General features: G+C 64.3%; 2 protein-coding genes across 2 annotated transcripts; one reads left to right on the top strand and one right to left on the bottom strand.

The window, feature by feature from the left end:
- The first annotated feature begins 1,272 nt into the window (after positions 1-1,272).
- Positions 1,273-5,794, top strand: HGH1 (HGH1 cochaperone). The gene is made up of 6 exons (XM_073329836.2): positions 1,273-2,321; positions 2,657-2,757; positions 3,180-3,278; positions 3,534-3,625; positions 4,046-4,168; positions 4,458-5,794. Exons 1-6 carry the CDS (start codon positions 1,792-1,794, stop codon positions 4,635-4,637), a joined length of 1,125 nt encoding a protein of 374 aa, XP_073185937.2. The 5' UTR covers positions 1,273-1,791; the 3' UTR covers positions 4,638-5,794.
- A 918-nt stretch (positions 5,795-6,712) lies between these two features.
- On the bottom strand, positions 6,713-15,981 carry LOC140907957 (testis-specific serine/threonine-protein kinase 5). Its single transcript, XM_073335045.1, has 8 exons — positions 15,778-15,981; positions 14,174-14,281; positions 12,807-13,009; positions 11,904-11,959; positions 9,277-9,409; positions 8,704-8,819; positions 8,101-8,280; positions 6,713-7,176 (listed from the first exon to the last, which is right to left on the bottom strand). Exons 1-8 carry the CDS (start codon positions 15,979-15,981, stop codon positions 6,713-6,715), a joined length of 1,464 nt encoding a protein of 487 aa, XP_073191146.1.
- Positions 15,982-17,704: the final 1,723 nt, after the last annotated feature.

Consider the following 17,704-nt stretch of genomic DNA (forward strand, 5'->3'; position numbering starts at 1 on the left):
CTTGCAGGTGCCGCTTGGGGGGGGGGGGCTTTCCTGCCCCCCCCCACCCCGAGCCCTCCCCGCCCCCCCGCTCTGGCGCAGGGGCGCCCCCAGGGGGCTCTGCCCCGCCCCGCGCAGGCGGCTCAAAGCGCGGGCAGCCTATTCAGGAGGGAGCGGGGTTTCCGCCAGCCAGCGGGACCCGGGGGCAGGAAAAACCCCCCCCGAGCCCCGCCCCGGCCCGGCCGCCCCGAGCCCCGCCCCGAGCCCCGGCCCGGCCGCCCCGAGCCCCGCCCCGAGCCCCGGCCCGGCCCCCCCGGCCCCGGCCGCCCCGAGCCCCAGCCCCGGCCCGGCCCCCCCGGCCCCGGCCGCCCCGAGCCCCAGCCCCGGCCCGGCCCCCCCGGCCCCGGCCGCCCCGAGCCCCAGCCCCGGCCCGGCCCCCCCGGCCGCCCCGAGCCCCGGCCCCGGCCCCGGCCGCCCCGAGCCCCGGCCCCGGCCGCCCCGAGCCCCGAGCCCCGGCCCCGGCCCCCCCGAGCCCCGAGCCCCGGCCCCGGCCCCGGCCGCCCCGAGCCCCGGCCCCGGCCCCGGCCGCCCCGAGCCCCGAGCCCCGGCCCCGGCCCCGGCCCCGGCCCCGGCCCCGGCCCCGGCCCCGGCCCCGGCCCCGGCCGCCCCGAGCCCCGAGCCCCGGCCCCGGCCCCGGCCGCCCCGAGCCCCGGCCCCGGCCCCGGCCGCCCCGAGCCCCGGCCCCGGCCCCCCCGAGCCCCGAGCCCCGGCCCCGGCCCCCCCGAGCCCCGAGCCCCGGCCCCGGCCCCCCCGAGCCCCGAGCCCCGAGCCCCGGCCCCCCCGAGCCCCGGCCCCGGCCCCCCCGAGCCCCGGCCCCGGCCCCCCCGAGCCCCGGCCCCGGCCCCCCCGAGCCCCGAGCCCCGGCCCCGGCCCCCCCGAGCCCCGAGCCCCGGCCCCGGCCCCCCCGAGCCCCGGCCCCGGCCCCCCCGAGCCCCGGCCCCGGCCCCCCCGAGCCCCGAGCCCCGGCCCCCCCGAGCCCCGAGCCCCGGCCCCCCCGAGCCCCGAGCCCCGGCCCCCCCGAGCCCCGGCCCCGGCCCCCCCGAGCCCCGAGCCCCGGCCCCGGCCCCCCCGAGCCCCGGCCGCCCCGAGCCCCGGCCCCGGCCCCGGCCGCCCCGAGCCCCGGCCCCGGCCCCGGCCGCCCCGAGCCCCGGCCCCGGCCCCGGCCGCCCCGAGCCCCGGCCCCGGCCCCGGCCGCCCCGAGCCCCGGCCCCGGCCCGGCCGCCCCGAGCCCCGGCCCCGGCCCGGCCGCCCCGAGCCCCGGCCCCGGCCCGGCCGCCCCGAGCCCCAGCCCGGCCGCTGCTCTGCCTCCAGCTCCCTGGGCTGCGCTTCTGGCCCCTCTGGCCGGCCCGGCTCTGCTCCCAGCACGGATCCGCTGCCTGGGCTGGTTCTCTCTGGCTAGCCCCGCTCTGCTCCCCAGCCCAGCTCAGGCTCCTGCTCCCTCCTTCCCTGGCTTGCTCTGCTGTGGTCCAGGCAATTTCAGCTCACAGGGAAGATGGGGACCCCCTGACCCCCTCCTCAGCCTGCCCGCCCTGTCAGTCAGGCTGACCTGAAGCTTTGGCCTCTCCCCGTTGTTCCTGGGGGCTGTCAGTCTCAGGGTCCTGATTTCCCATCCACCCTTCCCCTTTCCTCTGGCCCTGGGAGCTAGCAACCAAAACCCCCACTGAGTGTTAATGAGGGGCCCACGGTCTCCTTACACCCACCTGACAGGTCCCTCTGTCTGCAGGGTGGTGCCTCCAGGCCTCCTGCCCCAGCATGGACGAGGGGCAGGCCAGAGAGCTGCTGGGGTTCCTCCACCTGGACACCCGGCCTGATATAAAGGGCCAGGCCACAGGCTACATCCTGGGGCTGACGGGCAGCGTGGAGGGGCGGATGCTGCTGGCGGGCAGGCCGGATTTCCTGGAGGCTCTGCTGCTGCTGACGGGCGACCGCTCCTTGGCCGTGGTGAAGGACAGTTACCACTCGCTCATCAACCTGTCTGTGGCTGCGGCCACCCACGGGGCCCTGGCCAAGGGGCTGCCAGCGCTGCTGCATCGCCTGCTGGACCCGGGCTACGCCTTCGCCGACCAGGTCTGCACCCTCCTCTCCAACCTGTCCCGGGAGGAGGCCACCTGCCGCCAGGTTTTCCGGGCCGTGCAGGAGGAGGGGCTGGGGCTGGCCCAGGTCCTGGAGGCGTTCTGCACCGAAGGCTACAACAAGAAGGCAGCCCTGCACTACCTGGGCCCCCTGCTCTCCAATCTGAGTCAGCTGCCGGAGACCCGGGAGTTCCTGCTGGACAGATCCAGGTAGGTGCTGGCCTGCGAGCTGGGAACGTGGTGGTGGGCGGGAGAATCGTGGGGTCAGGGCTGCCCCAGGTCGGACTGTTAGTCCATTGGTGTAATGGAGACAAGGTTGGAGGGAGGTCGTGTCTTCTGCTGGCGAGAAGCTCTGGGTAGCTCGAAAGCGGGGCTCTCTCCCCAGCAGAAGCTGGCCCAGTTGAAGATATTCCCTCCCCCACCTCGTCTCTCTAATGTCCTGGGACTGAGGTGGCTACCGCAGCTCTGCAGTGCCCCAGGGCATGCATGCGCCAGGGCCCAGCGTGTGCCGGCCCATCTCTGACAAGAGCCCCTCCTCTGCCCAGGTGCGTGGTGCAGCGGCTGCTGCCCTACACGCAGTACGAGGCCTCCGCCATCCGCCGAGGGGGGGTGATTGGGACGCTCAGGAACTGCTGCTTCGAGTACAGTAAGTGTTTTACATTTGGGGGAGCACTTAGTGTCCCTCGCTCCTGGGATCCTGCTGGCTTCGTTGCCTCGGCCGAGCCCTGAGGGGACTTCTTGGTATCAGCTGGTTCCTGAACCAGCCTGTGCCCTAGAGTTCAGGGCTCTGCCCCACCATGTGGACCTCTGGCTTCAGTGCCCAGGCCTGGCCTCTGGCTCCCCAGCACAAACAGGCCCCAGTCATGGTTTGCCTGTCCCTTCCCTCCCCAGAGGAACTGGCGGGGTGTTTTGTGCTTTTGCTCACCAGCGCCCCCGTGTGGCCCATGAAGTTTCCTGTCTGGCTCTTGCCAGGCAGTCTGGTGGGTTCACTGTAGAGCCCCCCTGTTACTCCCCACCTCCTGGTGATTTCTTCCCCCTCTTCTAATCCCAACCTGTGTCTGTTCCCAGAATACCATGAGTGGCTACTAGGCGCTGAGGTGGACCTGCTCCCCTTTCTCCTGCTGCCGTTGGCGGGCCCTGAGGAATTCCCTGAAGCGGAAATGGAAAGTGAGGAGGGGGGATGCTGGGAGGGGGGCTCTGGGGACTACTATTTGGGCGGGGGGTCTAGCAGTGGCAGAGTTGTGCAGCCAGGAACAAAGAATTTCGTTGTTTTCTGCTCTCATTTCCCCTCTGCTGTGGGGTGGTAAAGTGACTGGGGGGGGGGGGGGGGGTTGCTGCAATTTTCTGGCAGGAGCCTGTAGATCCGTGTGCCCTGTTAAATCCCCTGTCCTGTTCTAACGCCCCTGCCTGGCTCTGCCCCAGGGCTGCCCGTGGACCTGCAGTACCTGCCGCAGGACAAGCAGCGGGAGAAGGACCCCGACATCCGGAAGATGCTGCTGGAGGCAGTCTTGCTGGTGGGTCCCTCCCTGTGTCGCTGTAGAACACTGGGGGAGGGGAGCACGGGGCGGGGGGACAAGAGGCTGGGGCAGAGAGGGTTGCTTTGCAGATGCCCCCTTTCCTGCAGCAGGGCCCCCCACACCCCCTCCCACCTGCTGCTGCCCCCTATCTGTGCAACCCTCCCTGCTCTGAGGATCCCCAGCCTCACTTACACTGGAGGGTTAGGACCCCTGCTCTTGCAGGGCAGCAGCCGACCACTCTCTGATGGGGCTAGGAAGAGGCTTCCCCACAACTGCCCACTACAGGGTGGGCCTGGCCTCCCTCTGAAACAGCTGGGGCTGGCCTGGCCTATGCTGCTCCTCCTGTGCTGCCCACGCTGGCTGTGGCTGGGTCTGATCCGTGGCCTGGCCCCTCCCCCTGGCTTGCTTCCCACGCAGCTCACAGCCACCAAGGCCGGCCGGCAGCTGGTGAAGGAGAAGGGCACCTACCTGGTCGTGCGGGAGCTCCACCAGTGGGAGACGGAGCCCGATGTCCTGGCTGCCTGCGAGAAGCTGATCCAGGTAGGGGCAGAGGCCCATCGTGTCCATGTGGCTCAGCATCTGGAGGGCAGGGGGCTTGGGCAAATGGGTCCCACCCAGGTTGGGGTCTTTGGGGGCTCCCCCTCTATTAAACTCCAGGGTGGGGTCCGGTCTCTGCCGGGCAAATGCAGACAAGCAGGGGCTCGATGCTGCTGCCTGGTGGTGCAGTCATACTGCACAGTGAGTTCTGCCCGGCGGAGAGGGGGGTCAGTGTGGGTAGGGAGCAGTGGCTTGTTTCCCCTCTGAAGCCCTGATGCTGTGCCCTGGGCAGGTGCTGATTGGGGATGAGCCTGAGGCCGGAATGGAGAACCTGCTGGAGGTGAAGATCCCCGAGGACGTGGAGGAGCAACTGCAGCGCCTGGATCGGGAGGAGGAGCGGCAGCAAAGGCAGCAGGAGATGCAGAGTGAGGGGCCTGGGGCGCAGATGGGCTCCCAGGGGCTGTCGAGGTGACTTGCTGACCTGGTTGCCCTGCCCCGGCAGCAGGGGCCGCTCGGACTCTGCCCAGCTGAGGGCTGCGACCTGCCAGCTGTCGTGGGAGCCACGCCCAGCCGGACCAAACGGACCCGGATGCAGCCACCCTTGCGAGCCCTGTAGAGACGGCAGCTCCCAGCTCAGCCTGGTGGCTCTGGAGCAGCAAGAGGGGACTGGGACTGGGAGCTCCTTCCCTTGAGGTTTCTTGCTTCGCTCCAGCCCACATCAGTTGCCACTGCCTGACCCAGGCAAGATGAATCGGGGGGGTCTCAGCCAGGCTCGGGAGGGCCAGGGCTCCCCCTTGCACAGTGCAGCAATGCTGGCAAAGAGGGGCTGCTCGGCAGGGCAGGGCTGGGGCTCAGTGGGAGGTGGTGGTGCGCACACAAAGTGATGCTGCTCCCCGGCTGTGGGGCTGCCCCCTGCCATCAGCGTGGCTCAGAGGAATGGTGGCGGGCGGCTGCCTGGGCTGTGGCCTGAGATTCTCGCCTGCACCCAGCTTTGTGCCAGCCCCCCATCCTGAACGGGCAGGTGCACATGCTGAGCGGTGTCCACACAGCCTCTGGGAGGCTGCTTCCAGCCCTGCCTGGGCACGGGCTGTGTCTCTAGCGAGGGGGAGATGGACGCTGAGCCCACGGAACAGCATTTAATTCCAGATGAGGGGAGGATGGGGAGGCAGAGCCAGGCGCTGGGAGGCAGGAGCTGGACAGTGGCTTTGGGCTGGGTCCTGTTCTTAGCTGTTAAATATACTTGAGAGGCCGGACACCCTAACTGCCCCACGTGTGTTGTCTCCTGCCTGAAAGACCCTGGTGTGACGCAGCAGGGCGGGGGGAGTGTTGACCTGGGAATGTGGCAGGGGAGTTTCGCTGGGGATGGGAGACCTGAGAGCCTGTCACCTGAGCCAGGAGGGGGAGGTAACACCTCTGCCCGGGAAACTGGACAAAGGCTGCAGGAGAGAGCCTGCTTGGGGGTGGGGGTGGTTTGGTTTCAGTTTGGTGCTGGGTGGTGGAATGCGGGGAACCCCAGGGCTGGGGTCTAAGCTCCCTGCCCCACAGAAGGACTTGACTGGGGGGTCCTGGTTGTACCCACAAGCTCTGTTTTGGACTGTGTTCCTATTGTCCAATAAACCTTCCGTTTTACTGGGTGGCTGAGAGTCGCAGTGAATCCCAGGAAGAGGGGGCAGGCCCCGGACTCCCCTGCACTCCGTGACACCTAGCACAGCGGCTCTGTGTCCCCCAGCGTCCGGGCATGGCCCTGGGGCCTGCAGCCAGCTGGCTGGAAGTCAGCGCTGCCTTGAGCCTGCCCCTGAGGTTGGGGGGGCTGTAAAGGGGACATGAACCACCCCATCTCGCTCCAGCCTCAAGTGGAGCTTGGGGGGGTATGGAGGGGTGGGCCCCGGCTCAGTGGTCTGGCCTGTGAATGGGAGGAGCTGCAGGACTCTCCAGCCCCCCATAAGACTGGCGAGGCCTAGTGCGTCACTGCTTCTGTCTCGGTGCTGGCAGGGCCCACGCCTCCCTCTGGGGCCGCCTCCCTCTGCCCCAGCAGGGTGTTTTCCTCGGCACCACCTTCACGGCAGCAGGTCCCCCGGAGTCCCGTTCCAGGGTGCCCATCACCAAGGGGTCCAGGCCCTGTGGCTGGGTTCCTCTCCCCAAGTTCTCACCCCTCTGCTCTGTGTATATGGCCTGAGCTGCTCCCTGCGCAGACTGTGCCGAGGGTGCCAGCCTGTGGCTCCCGGAGAGGGACCGGTGGGGAGGGTGGCTGGAGAAGAAAGGCCCCGGTGGGGATGGGAGGAGAGAGGCTGTGTGTAGCCATGGCTGGGAGAGGCAGGGGCGCATAGAGGAACGAGGAGTCAGGCCTGTGGGACACGGGTCTGGGGCAAGCTGGGACCCGGCTGCTGCCGAGTACGGGGCCTAGAGGGAGCCCAGAGGGGGACAGCTGAGAGCCCGCGACTGAATAACATTTAATAGTGCGTGCTGCACCCGTCCCTACGGGCTTTGTTTCTGTCAGGGTAGGGCCAAGCGGTGGCGGCTCTGGTCTGGCCCTGGGCGAGGCCCCCTCTAGTTGGTGATGGGCTCTGACGGGGGCTTCCGGATCATGGACATGGAGTGGAGGGAGATGACTGGCTTGGAGGAGCTGCTGCCCACCGCTGCTGCCACAGCGGGGCTCTTCTCGCCCAGCCGCCGGCTGGCTACGTAGGCGCTGGCCGAGGTGGCTGAGCCGGGCTTGCGGAAGTTGGGGAGGTGGTGGAAGGGCCGGAGGCTGGAGAGCAGGCAGGGCCGGTACAGGGAGAATCGGGGAGGGCGCTCAGCCTGGCACGGCGACGGCAGCTGAAGGAGGCAGCCGGCAGAGATCAGCTCGGGGGCCTTGGCTTCCATCTCGGCTCGGCCAGGGAAGGAGTCCTGAGCAGAGGAGGCGCGAGGGCCTGCTGGGGCTTTGGTTCCCTTGGCGGCTCCCTCGGGAAGCTTGGCCGAGCTCTCCAGGTCTGGCAGCAAAGAGACAGAGACGGAGCCTCCGCTCTCACCTGCAAAGGAAGTGGCAGGGATAGAGGGGCTGGTGCCATGTTCCCCCGGACGTGGGGCTATGTCCTGTGGGGTGCCCAAGGGAGGGATGGGGCCTGGTGCTGTGTTTCCCTGGCCGTGGGGCTATGTCCTGTGGAGGGCCACTGTCACATTCCCCAGGCTACCGGGCAAGGTCCTGCAGGGTGCAGAGGGGCAGGGGGCCGGTGTCACATTCCCCAGGCTACCGGGCAAGGTCCTGCGGGGTGCAGAGGGGCAGGGGGCTGGTGTCACGTTCCCCCAGCTGCCAGGCGAGGTCCTGCGGGGTGCCCAAGGGGAGGGATAGGGGGCTGGTGCCATGTTCCCCTGGCTGCTAGGTGAGGTCCGGTGGGGTGGGGTGCGGAGGGGAGGGGAAGGGGGCTGGTGTCACATTTCCCCAGCTGTGGGGCTATGTTCAGTGGGGTGCCCGGGGAGGACTGGGGGCTGGTGCTGTGTTCCCCCAGCCGTGGGGTGCCCAGGGGAGGGGCTGATGCCATGTTTCCCCAGCTGGGGGGCAAGGTCCTGCAGGGTACCCAAGGGAGGGGGGCCAGGGCCATGTTCCCCCAGCGGTGGGGTGAGGTCCTGCGGGGTTCCCAGGGAAAGGGTGACCGGGGTACTCCTGGTGCTTCTAGCTGAGGGGCTGTTCAGGGGGGCAGCTCTTTTCTTTGGGGCAGGGACACCGCTGGGCAGCAGTGCTCAGTTCAGATGTGGGGCTGGGGTGCTGCTGGCTCCTGGAGGTGGGGGCTGAGCCCCCAAGGGGAGCTACTCCTGGCCTGGGGCTCCTTGGCTCGTCCCAGAGCCAGACCTGGCACGGGCGAGGCCACTCCCTGCTGTGCTCAGCCCAGCGCTCCCCCCGGGCCCTCAGCTGTGGGGTGCCCTGAAGGCAGAGCTGGGGCTGGGCGCGCACGTACCTTGGGCGGACGGCTTCTCCAGGGCTGGGCCGAGCTCCGGGGGCCTGCCTGTGGCGTTCAGCGCCTGGTGGAAGATGGCCGAGGTGGCGGGCAGCATCCAGCAGTGCGTGGCCACCTGCCGCAAGCCCAGCCGGGCCCCAGGCTTCAGCTGCAGCAGGCCTTGGATCAGGTTCTGGCACTCTGGCAGCAAAGAGAGGGGCTGAAGACTGACGGCCGGACCTGCCCCGCGGCTTGGCAGGGCGGCCTCCCAGCCGGCGTGGGGCAGGATCACTGGTGCCCTCTGCAGAGTGCTGGGCTCCGTGGGCCCTCAGCCAACCCCGCGCGCGCTGGCTGGCTTTTCCCTCCCTGCTCTCCAGGCCGGTGGGGCTGGAGTCGGCCTGGGGCAGGGCTTGCGGGGGGCGGCCCTCGCTCCTCAGTGCAAAGCAGGCGCCGTGGGGCAAAGGGGGGCTCGGCCCGTTCCTTGCCCCGGCTCTGGCTGATTCTCCACAAAGCCTGACGCTTGGCCGCCACGCTGCTCTCGTCCCCTTCCCCGCCCGGCTGCTCGGGGACCCCGCGCGGGGGCAGCAGGGCTTGCGGCTCTCCGGGGGCAGGCGCGGGGGTTACCTGGGGAGACGGGCTGCCGGAAGCAGAGGCCCTGTTTTATCATGTGGATCATCTTGTGAGGCTGGCGCTCTTTGAAGGGCAGCTTCCCGGTCACCATGGCGTACAGGATCACACCGCTGCGGGAGGAGGCTGGGGGTCAGGACACCAGGCCCAGCCTCCCCAGGGACAGAGCGTGGGCTGCATGGCCCACGGCAGCTCCCAGCAGCCGGTCCTCACGGGGCAGCCTGCGCTGCCCTCCCCGTAGCGTACCGGTGAGCGTGGCTTGGGCCCGTCTGCGCCCATCCGCAGAGAACAGCAGCTGGCACGGCCCTGGCTACGGAGCCTTCCAGCAGCTCCCCCGGTTCAGACCCCAGGGTGTTGGCCAGCGGGGCCCCTGGTGCTCTCACCCCCCTGCGGGCAGCCCCCTCGTCCCCCACTACACAGTGCTAACGGACCCCACGGTGCAGCCGGCTCCACCCCGCCCCTCCCTCGTGGTACTCGCAGTGCCAGGAAGTGACTGACTCCTCTCCCTGCTCCCTCCAGGCCGGAGTTCCCGCAGGCCATGTCCCTCCCCGCAGGGGACGTGGCGCTCACAGGCTCCACAGGTCAGCCAGCTCTCCGTTGTACTTCTTGCTCATGAGGATTTCGGGGGCCGTGTAGGCCACAGAGCCGCAGAACGTGCTCATCAGGGAATTCTTCAAGGAGTAGCGGTTGGCAAACCCAAAATCTGTAATGCAACGACCCACCGGTGAGATGCCTGCTCAGTGCTCCGTGGCATGGCCCCTGGAGCGATGGGGGCTGTATGGGAACCGAGGGGGCCGTGGCATTCCTCTCTCTCCACCGTCCGCCAACCGCCCAGGCCAGCAGTCTGACCCCGCAGTCCAGGGCTCTCACACAGCTCTGCCCATGTCCAGCCTGGGCTGTCCAGGCTTGGGGCTCTGGGGGAAGTGGCTGATTCACATTAGCCAGTGTGGTAGGAGGTGTAGGGATCAGGCCCCCAAACTCAGTTTCGGCAGTGACCTAATGGCTGATTTGAATCCAGCCGAAGGACAATAAGCCTTCCCCCCACCCCCGGCCTTCCACCCCCCCCTTTCTTAGGCCCAGATCCTCAAAGGTATTTAGGCCCCTAACTTGCATTGAGAAAAGGAGGACTTGTGGCACCTTAGAGACTAACCAATTTATTTGAGCATGAGCTTTCGTGAGCTACAGCTCACTTCATCGGATGCATAAAGTGGATCTTCTGCAGTTTCCACAGTATACATCCGATGAAGTGAGCTGCAGCTCACGAAAGCTCATGCTCAGATAAATTGGTTAGTCTCTAAGGTGCCACAAGTACTCCTTTTCTTTTTGCGAACACAGACTAACACGGCTGTTACTCTGAAACCTAACTTGCATTGATTTCAGAGTCACCCGGTAAAGCTGCACCCAGAGGAGCAGGTGACTCGAGGGATTGCTCCTGGGCACCAGAGCCTTTCACCTCTCGGTACCTGTCTGGAACCCAGCCCAGACTGGCAGTGAGGAAAAGGCCCTGCTGTCTGATGGCCGCTCAGTGGCCCAGGTGGAATGAGTTCAGTCCCGTTCCCAGTGGCACATCACAGAACCATGACTGCAGCTGTTGCCAGCGTGCACCCTCAGAGGTGGTCTTGGAGGGGAGTCCAGGAGCTGACTGGGCCTGGAGCCTGGATTCCCCTTGAGGGAGACCATGCCTTACAGTCCAATGGAGCCATGAAACTGCCAGGTGAGCGGGGGAGGCACATGAGTGTAGGAAACAGAGCCTTCCCCAGAGATGGACCTAGACTCTGGACCTCCCTGCCAAAGAAACACAAGACCCGGGGCCATGCCGCCCCAGGGCAAAATGCACTGATGTGGCCGCTTCTCTGCACTAAATGCTGATACTGCATTGACGCAGGTAGGGCCGGTTCCCAGTGGACCCCACAGCTCAGGGGGTTACTCAAGCTGGGGGTTACTTGGCTGAGTCTTTGTGGGGTGGGGGCTGATGGGCCATGTGACCATTAAATGAACATTAAAGGGAGGCTGTCAATGGTCACTGAACAACTTGTGTTTCACACCCCCAAATGCCAGGTCGCACACCTAGGAAGAAAGAACGTAGGTCACACTTGTGGGATGGGGGCTGTGTCCTGGAAGGCAGTGGCAGTGAATAGGACTTAGGGGACCCAGTCCCAGTCCAATGCTGTATCTGAGAGAGGGAACGTGGTCCTCGGATGGCTGAGCAGGAGAAGGGGGACTGGGAGCAGGGAGGGGAGTTGCCTCTGCGGACAGCATGAGTGAGCCCATCCCTGGACGCTCACTTGAACACAGACTTTGACAAATGGGGAAGGGTTTGGAGAAGAGCTACAAGGATGAGTCGAGGGCTGGAAAACCGGCCTTAGAGTGAGAGCATGAAGGAGCTCAGTCTAGCGAGTTCATCCCCGAGACGGTTAGGAGGTGACTTGAGTACAGCCTGTGGGTTTCTATGAGCGGAAGAGATGTCTGAGAGCAGACATCTCTTTAATCTCACAGACAGAGGCAGGCCACGGTTTAATGGCTAGAAGATGAAGCGACACATTCAGACTAGAAATGAGGTGCACCGTGATGATATTAACCATTGGATCATGGTGGGTTTGCCATTACTTAGTTAGACTCGGAAGATTGCTCTAGCTCCCACAGAAGCTATAGGCTGGATTCGGGGATCACGAGGGGAGGGTCTCTTGCCTTTGTTACACAAAGCTAGATGATCTGAGGGGCCTTTTTGCCTGTGAAACCTGAAATCTAATTGGTTAAGACCCTGAGTTCAAAGCAGTCTGAGGTTCCCCGCAGTCCCCAGCTGATTTCTGTGGCTTTGCCACAAGGTCCTAGTTCTTCCCTGTTTGTCTCTCCCTGTTGTGGTGGGAGAGTGGCTGACTCAACACGAAGAGTGATGCTGGCTCTGCTCTGAGAGCTGGCAAATGCACAAAGGAGACACGCTGAACGGAGGGAGAAAGAGCCGGGTGAAACCTCGGCAGGGAGGAGCTGAATGGAAGCTGGCTTCCCGTTTGGAGCTGGGCTCCGCCCGGTGTCACAAGCAAAGTCACCGCAGGCAAAAGTAACCTAAATGCAATGGCTCCTCTTCCCTTGCGCCCAGGCTGAGCTTCCCAGCATGGAGCGCTGAGCGGCTCCCGCACCCCTAGCCAGGGCTGGCTGAAGGGAAACAATTCCTGCCGCTGGGAATGGGCCGCACTCACCTGTCAGCTTAATGAAGCCTCGCTCATCCAGCAGGATATTCTCACATTTCAGGTCTCTGCAGGGAACACAAAGCAGGAGCAGCGGGGTCACTGGGATCCCCTGTCCCACGCACACCTCCACACATGTATATCCCTGGCAATAGGCTGCTGGGGCCAGGTACCAGCCATGCTAAGCGTGCACAGCAGGAAGGCGGCTCTATCAGCCCTGATCCTGCGGCCAGCGGGGGATTCAATGGCCCTAACCATACTGTAGAGCAGCCTAAGGGCTGAACTAAGTTACACTGGCTGCAGTGGTCCCAGAGGGGCTGCTTCACCGGGTGAAGCACTGCGGGCTCCAGGCCTGCCCCCTCTTGCGCTTGGTCTGGCCCCCCACTCCCAGTGTGCCCCCCATGCTGGGAGGGGGCATATGGTGTGAAACTGACCATGGCAGCTTCACACCTGCCGAGGCTCCCCTGGGCGGGGGCAGGCAGGGACCTGGTGGGGCCGTGAGCTGGCCAGGGCCCCTGCCCAGCAGCTCTTACAGTCTCTGGGTTTTTAAAGATGTTCGTGCTGGAGTGGCGATGGCAGCCCCAGCCCCAGCCTTGGGACAGTAACGCTGAGCCTGACAAGGCTGGGGCTCAGGAGCTAGCCCGCCCTCGACCCTGGGGCACCAGCTGGATGGAGCTCTGCAGGTCTTCCCCCCCTCCCCACCCCACAGCACACCAGCCATATGGGACAGGGCGTGTCCAGAGGCCGGCGCAGGGGGGTGAGCGCTGGGACTCCTGGGTTCTCCAGATGCGGGCGGGTGGTGATGAACACCAGGCGTTGCCCGGTCAAGCTGCTGCCGCAGCCTTTGGCAGGGCCCCTGCGGGTTTGGGCTCCCCGTGCTGGAGTGATGGCACGGGCCCCAGCAGCCCCTCCCACCTGTGCACGATGCCCACGTTGTGGCAGTGCGCCACGGCGCTGACGATCTGGCGGAAGAGCCTTCGCACCTCCTCCTCCTCCAGCCCGGGGCACTCCCTGCGGTCAGAGGCGGCGTTGATGTGCTCCAGCAGGTCGCCCCGGGAGGCCAGCTCCAGCACTAGGTAGGTGCGCCTGCTGGTCCGGTACATCTCGTAGAGCTGGATCTGCCGAGGCCCCAGGGCAATGAGAGACGCGCCCGTTCCTGGACAGAGAGCCCCTCCAGTGGCGTGGGGCAGCGTCTCTCGGGGGCACCAATGGCCCCAGGGCAATGAGAGACGCGCCCGTTCCTGGACAGAGAGCCCCTCCAGCGGCGTGGGGCAGCGTCTCTCCGGGGCACCAATGGCCCCAGGGCAATGAGAGACGCGCCCGTTCCTGGACAGAGAGCCCCTCCAGCGGCGTGGGGCAGCGTCTCTCTGGGGCACCAATGGCCCCAGGGCAATGAGAGACGCGCCCGTTCCTGGACAGAGAGCCCCTCCTCCAGCGGCGTGGGGCAGCGTCTCTCCGGGGGCACCAATGGCCCCAGGGCAATGAGAGACGCGCCCGTTCCTGGACAGAGAGCCCCTCCTCCAGCGGCGTGGGGCAGCGTCTCTCCGGGGGCACCAATGGCCCCAGGGCAATGAGAGACGCGCCCGTTCCTGGACAGAGAGCCCCTCCAGCGGCGTGGGGCAGCGTCTCTCCGGGGCACCAATGTCCCCAGGCCAACGTGATGGCCGAGGTGGACGGGACCAGATTCCCTGGAGGCCAGACAATCCCAGTCCCGTCCAGAGGGGTTGCTGTCAGCCCAGGACAGGAGGCTGGGTCGGGGAAGGGCACCCGGGTCTCCAGCAGGGCAGCATACGGCCCTGGCTCCTAGGCAGCCAGGCAGGCTTGCTTAGCGACAGCCCAGGCCTCGGAACCAGACCCAGGTCTCCTGCAAGGAGCTGGGAGGCGCGAGGCCCCAGGGTACCCGTGGAGGAAGCATTGCCTGGGCTGGTGCTTTAAGGGCGGCCCCAAAACCTTAGAGGAGCTGGGAGAAGACGAGACGCAGTGGCTGAGCCCCTAGGCTGAGATTTCCAAGCCTGACAAGGGGGTTAGGAGACACAGCTCTACAATTTATTCCCCTAGGAACGGTGTGTCTAACCCCCCTAATCTGTGCTGGGCTTTGCCTGCTTGAGACTCAGAATCGCTGCAATCTCTGCAGGCTGCCCCTCCGAAGGAAAGCCCATGAGCATCCCTGGAGTGTGGCCTTCGCCCAGTGCAGTTTGGGTGCCCTATTGACACCGCTCTGGTAGGCACAACAAAAGGCCGAGGTAGCCAGGGTGGGGAAGGGGGAAGCAGCTGGGACTCACCACATTGATGTGCTTGTAGGTTGCATTAAGGGAGTAGATTTCTCTCGGGAGGAATTTTCTGGAATATTCCAAGGGGGCTTTGGCTGTGGATATGATCTTTATGGCCACCTGAGAGAGGAGAGGGCGGCTGCTGAGCTGCACGCAGGAGACTGGGAAGCTCCTGTTAGTTTTGCTGACGTTGAGCCCTCCTGGCCCTTGGAGAGAGAGCGGCTCCTTCTGTGCCAGTCCAGTGTTGGCCTGAAGGAGACGCTGGCGGGCCCAGCAGAGGAGCAGGCTGGAGGGAGGCCAGGTGGGGAAAGGACTGGTGGGGGTGATCAGATGTATGGCACCGTGTGGAGTGAAATATCGTCCGCCTGAGCCAGCAGGGGCAGGCGAGTCTGGGAAACCCAAGTGAAGGTGGGGCAGGGGGCTGTTTGGGTGTCGCTTGGGCACATCACTTGGGAATGAGTGTCTATGTGCATCCTCTGCCCATCTGAGTTCTTCACTGGCCTTGTAGGAAGCTCAGCACCCCCCAGAAACCCTCAGTAGCTGCCAGGGCCCGTCTGTCACCCGCCTGCTTTACCCAACCCGTGAGGAGAGACAGGGCAAGAACCAATCAACCCAGAAAGGCGGGGGTTAAGTCTAAAGAAACCAGAAATGGGGCCAGGTTATAGAGGATCCCTGAAAGCAGCCAGAAGTGGCTGTTCTTTACTGTTCTGGGTCTGACCCAGCAGCCCTAGTCACGGACCGGGACCCCAGTGCGCTAGGTGCTGGCTGGGGGCAAACAGCAGAAAAGGCTTGGGAGATAAAGGCAAATCATTAGCAGCCTAGAAAACCCTCAGGTGAATCTGAGCAAACGAGTGGGACAAAGTGGGAATTCAGAAATACAACTACAGCCAGAGACATGGCCGGGGAACAACAGCGAACCCCACCACGAGTGCTTAGTAACAATCCCACTGACAACATTCTGCACAGAAAGAGAACAACCCATCCAGGGTAAAATCCTGACCAGGGAGCATGAGGCTCGCCAACACCACCCCCCACCAGCACGGCCAGCGCAGCAAGGGACAGGGCTTGGGACAGGACGTGGGACTCGGCCCAGCTCAGAGAGCTGATATGTGGGGCTGGGATTTGCCCAGGGCATCCAGGGGACGCAGTCTCCCAGCTGCCATTCCAGGCACCAGACTCCCTTTGGCTCCTTTGAGCCTAAGAAACAGACAGAACTATCTGGACACATGCCAGCCACCACCCAGCCGGCTTGGTGTGTAAGTTATAGCCCCAGCTTCCCAGGGGCTGGCCCCCTGCATGCCCCTGCCAATAGCCCACCCTCCAGGAGCACAGCACTCCTTGCTATCCAGGACCCGGGATTCTCCTGGGCAACCAGACGGGCTGGTCACATCCCATGGATCAGTGCCTAGGAGGGCTAGGATGAGAGCCCCCAAACTCACTGCACCTCTGAGCTGAGAGCAGGACTGGAGAGGTGCCTTATCCTGCAGAGCCCCCAGGGGTGTTGTACCCTCAGTGACTGAGCTCCTTTTCCCGCTGGTTCGCTGGCGTCTCCCCTTAGGCTTTCCCAGCCAAGGAGTCTGAGTGAGACTTGTGCCTCCAGGCCCTGCTGTCCTCACCATGGAGTGCCGCTTGCTCCGAAGGTCTGCAGCCAGCTTGTAGTTCTGTCTTAGCTTCTCTTGCGTGGCGTAGCCCAGGTAGACTTTGGAGAAGGCCCCAGAGCCAATCTTCCTGGAGGAGAGGAGGTAGCCATTCTCCTTGCTCTCCCGCACCTGTTCCATGAAAGTCTTCCTGTCGGCCTCTCGCTTAGCGCAGCTTTTCATGGCGCCCAATGGGCATTCTTGGCTCCACCCAGGCTCGCGAAAGAAAGGGCAGCAGAGCGATCCTGCTGGAGTGGGTGTGGGGACGGTGATTGCACTGGGGCTGGAGGGAATGCCACAGGAACCAGAGTCCAAATATGACCATTAGCTCCCCATGAGGGTGAAGGACACAGGAGAAACTCAAAGCACTGGGTTCTTCTAGCTCGTTGCCCTCCCCATCTTTCAATTTGGGCCCCGAGGGCTCGGTGGTGCAGGGCAAGGCCACGGGCTCCTCGCTGCTGTCTAGAGGGAGATGTTTCCACAGAGATGGGAGAAGGATGAGTGTTCTGGAGGCAGCATTCTAGAACTGACGTGTAACAAGCTGTTTTAGAACGCTGCCTGGGCTCCAGAGCATCGTGTCCCTTCTAGAGCAATCATCCCTCCCTGGGTGGGTCTGGAGATGGCCAGGAATCCCTCCCCTATGGAAATGCAGCCACCTCGGCGCTGGAGCACTGCAGCCAGGTGGGTGATTGGCACAGCTGGGGAGGGGAAGGGATATTTTGGCCAAGAACTCCGGAATGAATCCCAGGGGATTTTTAATAGCCACATAGAGCCCTCACCTCAGAGAGTTCACACAGGAATGCGCATGGAACTGAATGTATCTGCGACCAGGGAGTTTAAGGCAAACCTGATGCTTAACCACTTGTTGCCGGCACCCAGTGCCAGAGGCGAGCAACAGCAGGGGGTTTGTTGCCCAGTATGCGTTACTTAATAATTACAACGGGGTGGAGAAGCAGAAAAGTTTATTTGAAGCTTTAAAGAAGGTACAGGGAGATTAGAGTGGCCATGCCCAGTGTCCCCAACACACTCATCACTCAGTGAGAAGCGTCTGGAAGGAGTACAGGGCTCGGACCCAGGGTACCCCTTAGCTGGAGCAAAGGACAACTAGTAGAGTTCATTACTTCTTTTTCTGGCTCTCTTATAGACTTGATCTGTGGCCTTGGGCAAGTCCCTGCCTCCATTTCTGCCTCAAATTCCCCATCTGCACAGTGGGAGTGATGATTCTGACCAGCCTGCTGTGAGGCAGCAGGGAGGGGGGAGTGTTGACCTGGGAATGTGGCAGGGGAGTTTCACTGGGGATGAGAGACCTGAGAGCCTGTAACCTGAGCCAGGATGGGGAGGGAGAGGTAACACCTCTGCCCGGGAAACTGGACAAAGGCTGCAGGAGAGAGCCTGCTGGGGGGGGTGGTTTGGTTTCAGTTTGGTGCTGGGTGGTGGAACGCAGGGAACCCCAGGGCTGGGGTCTAAGCTCCCTGCCCCCCAGAAGGACTTGACTGAGGCGTCCTGGTTGTACCCACAAGCTCTGTTTTAGACTGTGTTCCTGTTGTCCAATAAACCTTCTGTGTTACTGGGTGGCTGAGAGTCACAGTGAATCCCAGGAAGAGGGGTGCAGGCCCCGGACTCCCCCACACTCCATGACACCTGCATCACAGGACTGTGAGAATTACTGCGTTTGCAAAGTGCTTGGGCTGGATTTCCACCAGTGACCAGAAGGTGGAGGGCTCTGGGCTTCCACGTCATCGAGAAACCTTAAATACTTTGCTCCTGTGGCCTACGAGCCTATTGCATAGGAGTTGACCATAACCCTAAATAACACAATGGGAACTGGATGAGCAAATGAACTAACTGGCTACATCCAAGGGCTAGTTCTGAAATAACTCGGGCGCAAGCTTCAGGGATGTATTCC

The sequence above is a fragment of the Lepidochelys kempii genome, chromosome 2 (genome assembly GCF_965140285.1).
Source record: "Lepidochelys kempii isolate rLepKem1 chromosome 2, rLepKem1.hap1, whole genome shotgun sequence".
In the NCBI taxonomy this organism is placed as follows: domain Eukaryota; kingdom Metazoa; phylum Chordata; order Testudines; family Cheloniidae; genus Lepidochelys; species Lepidochelys kempii.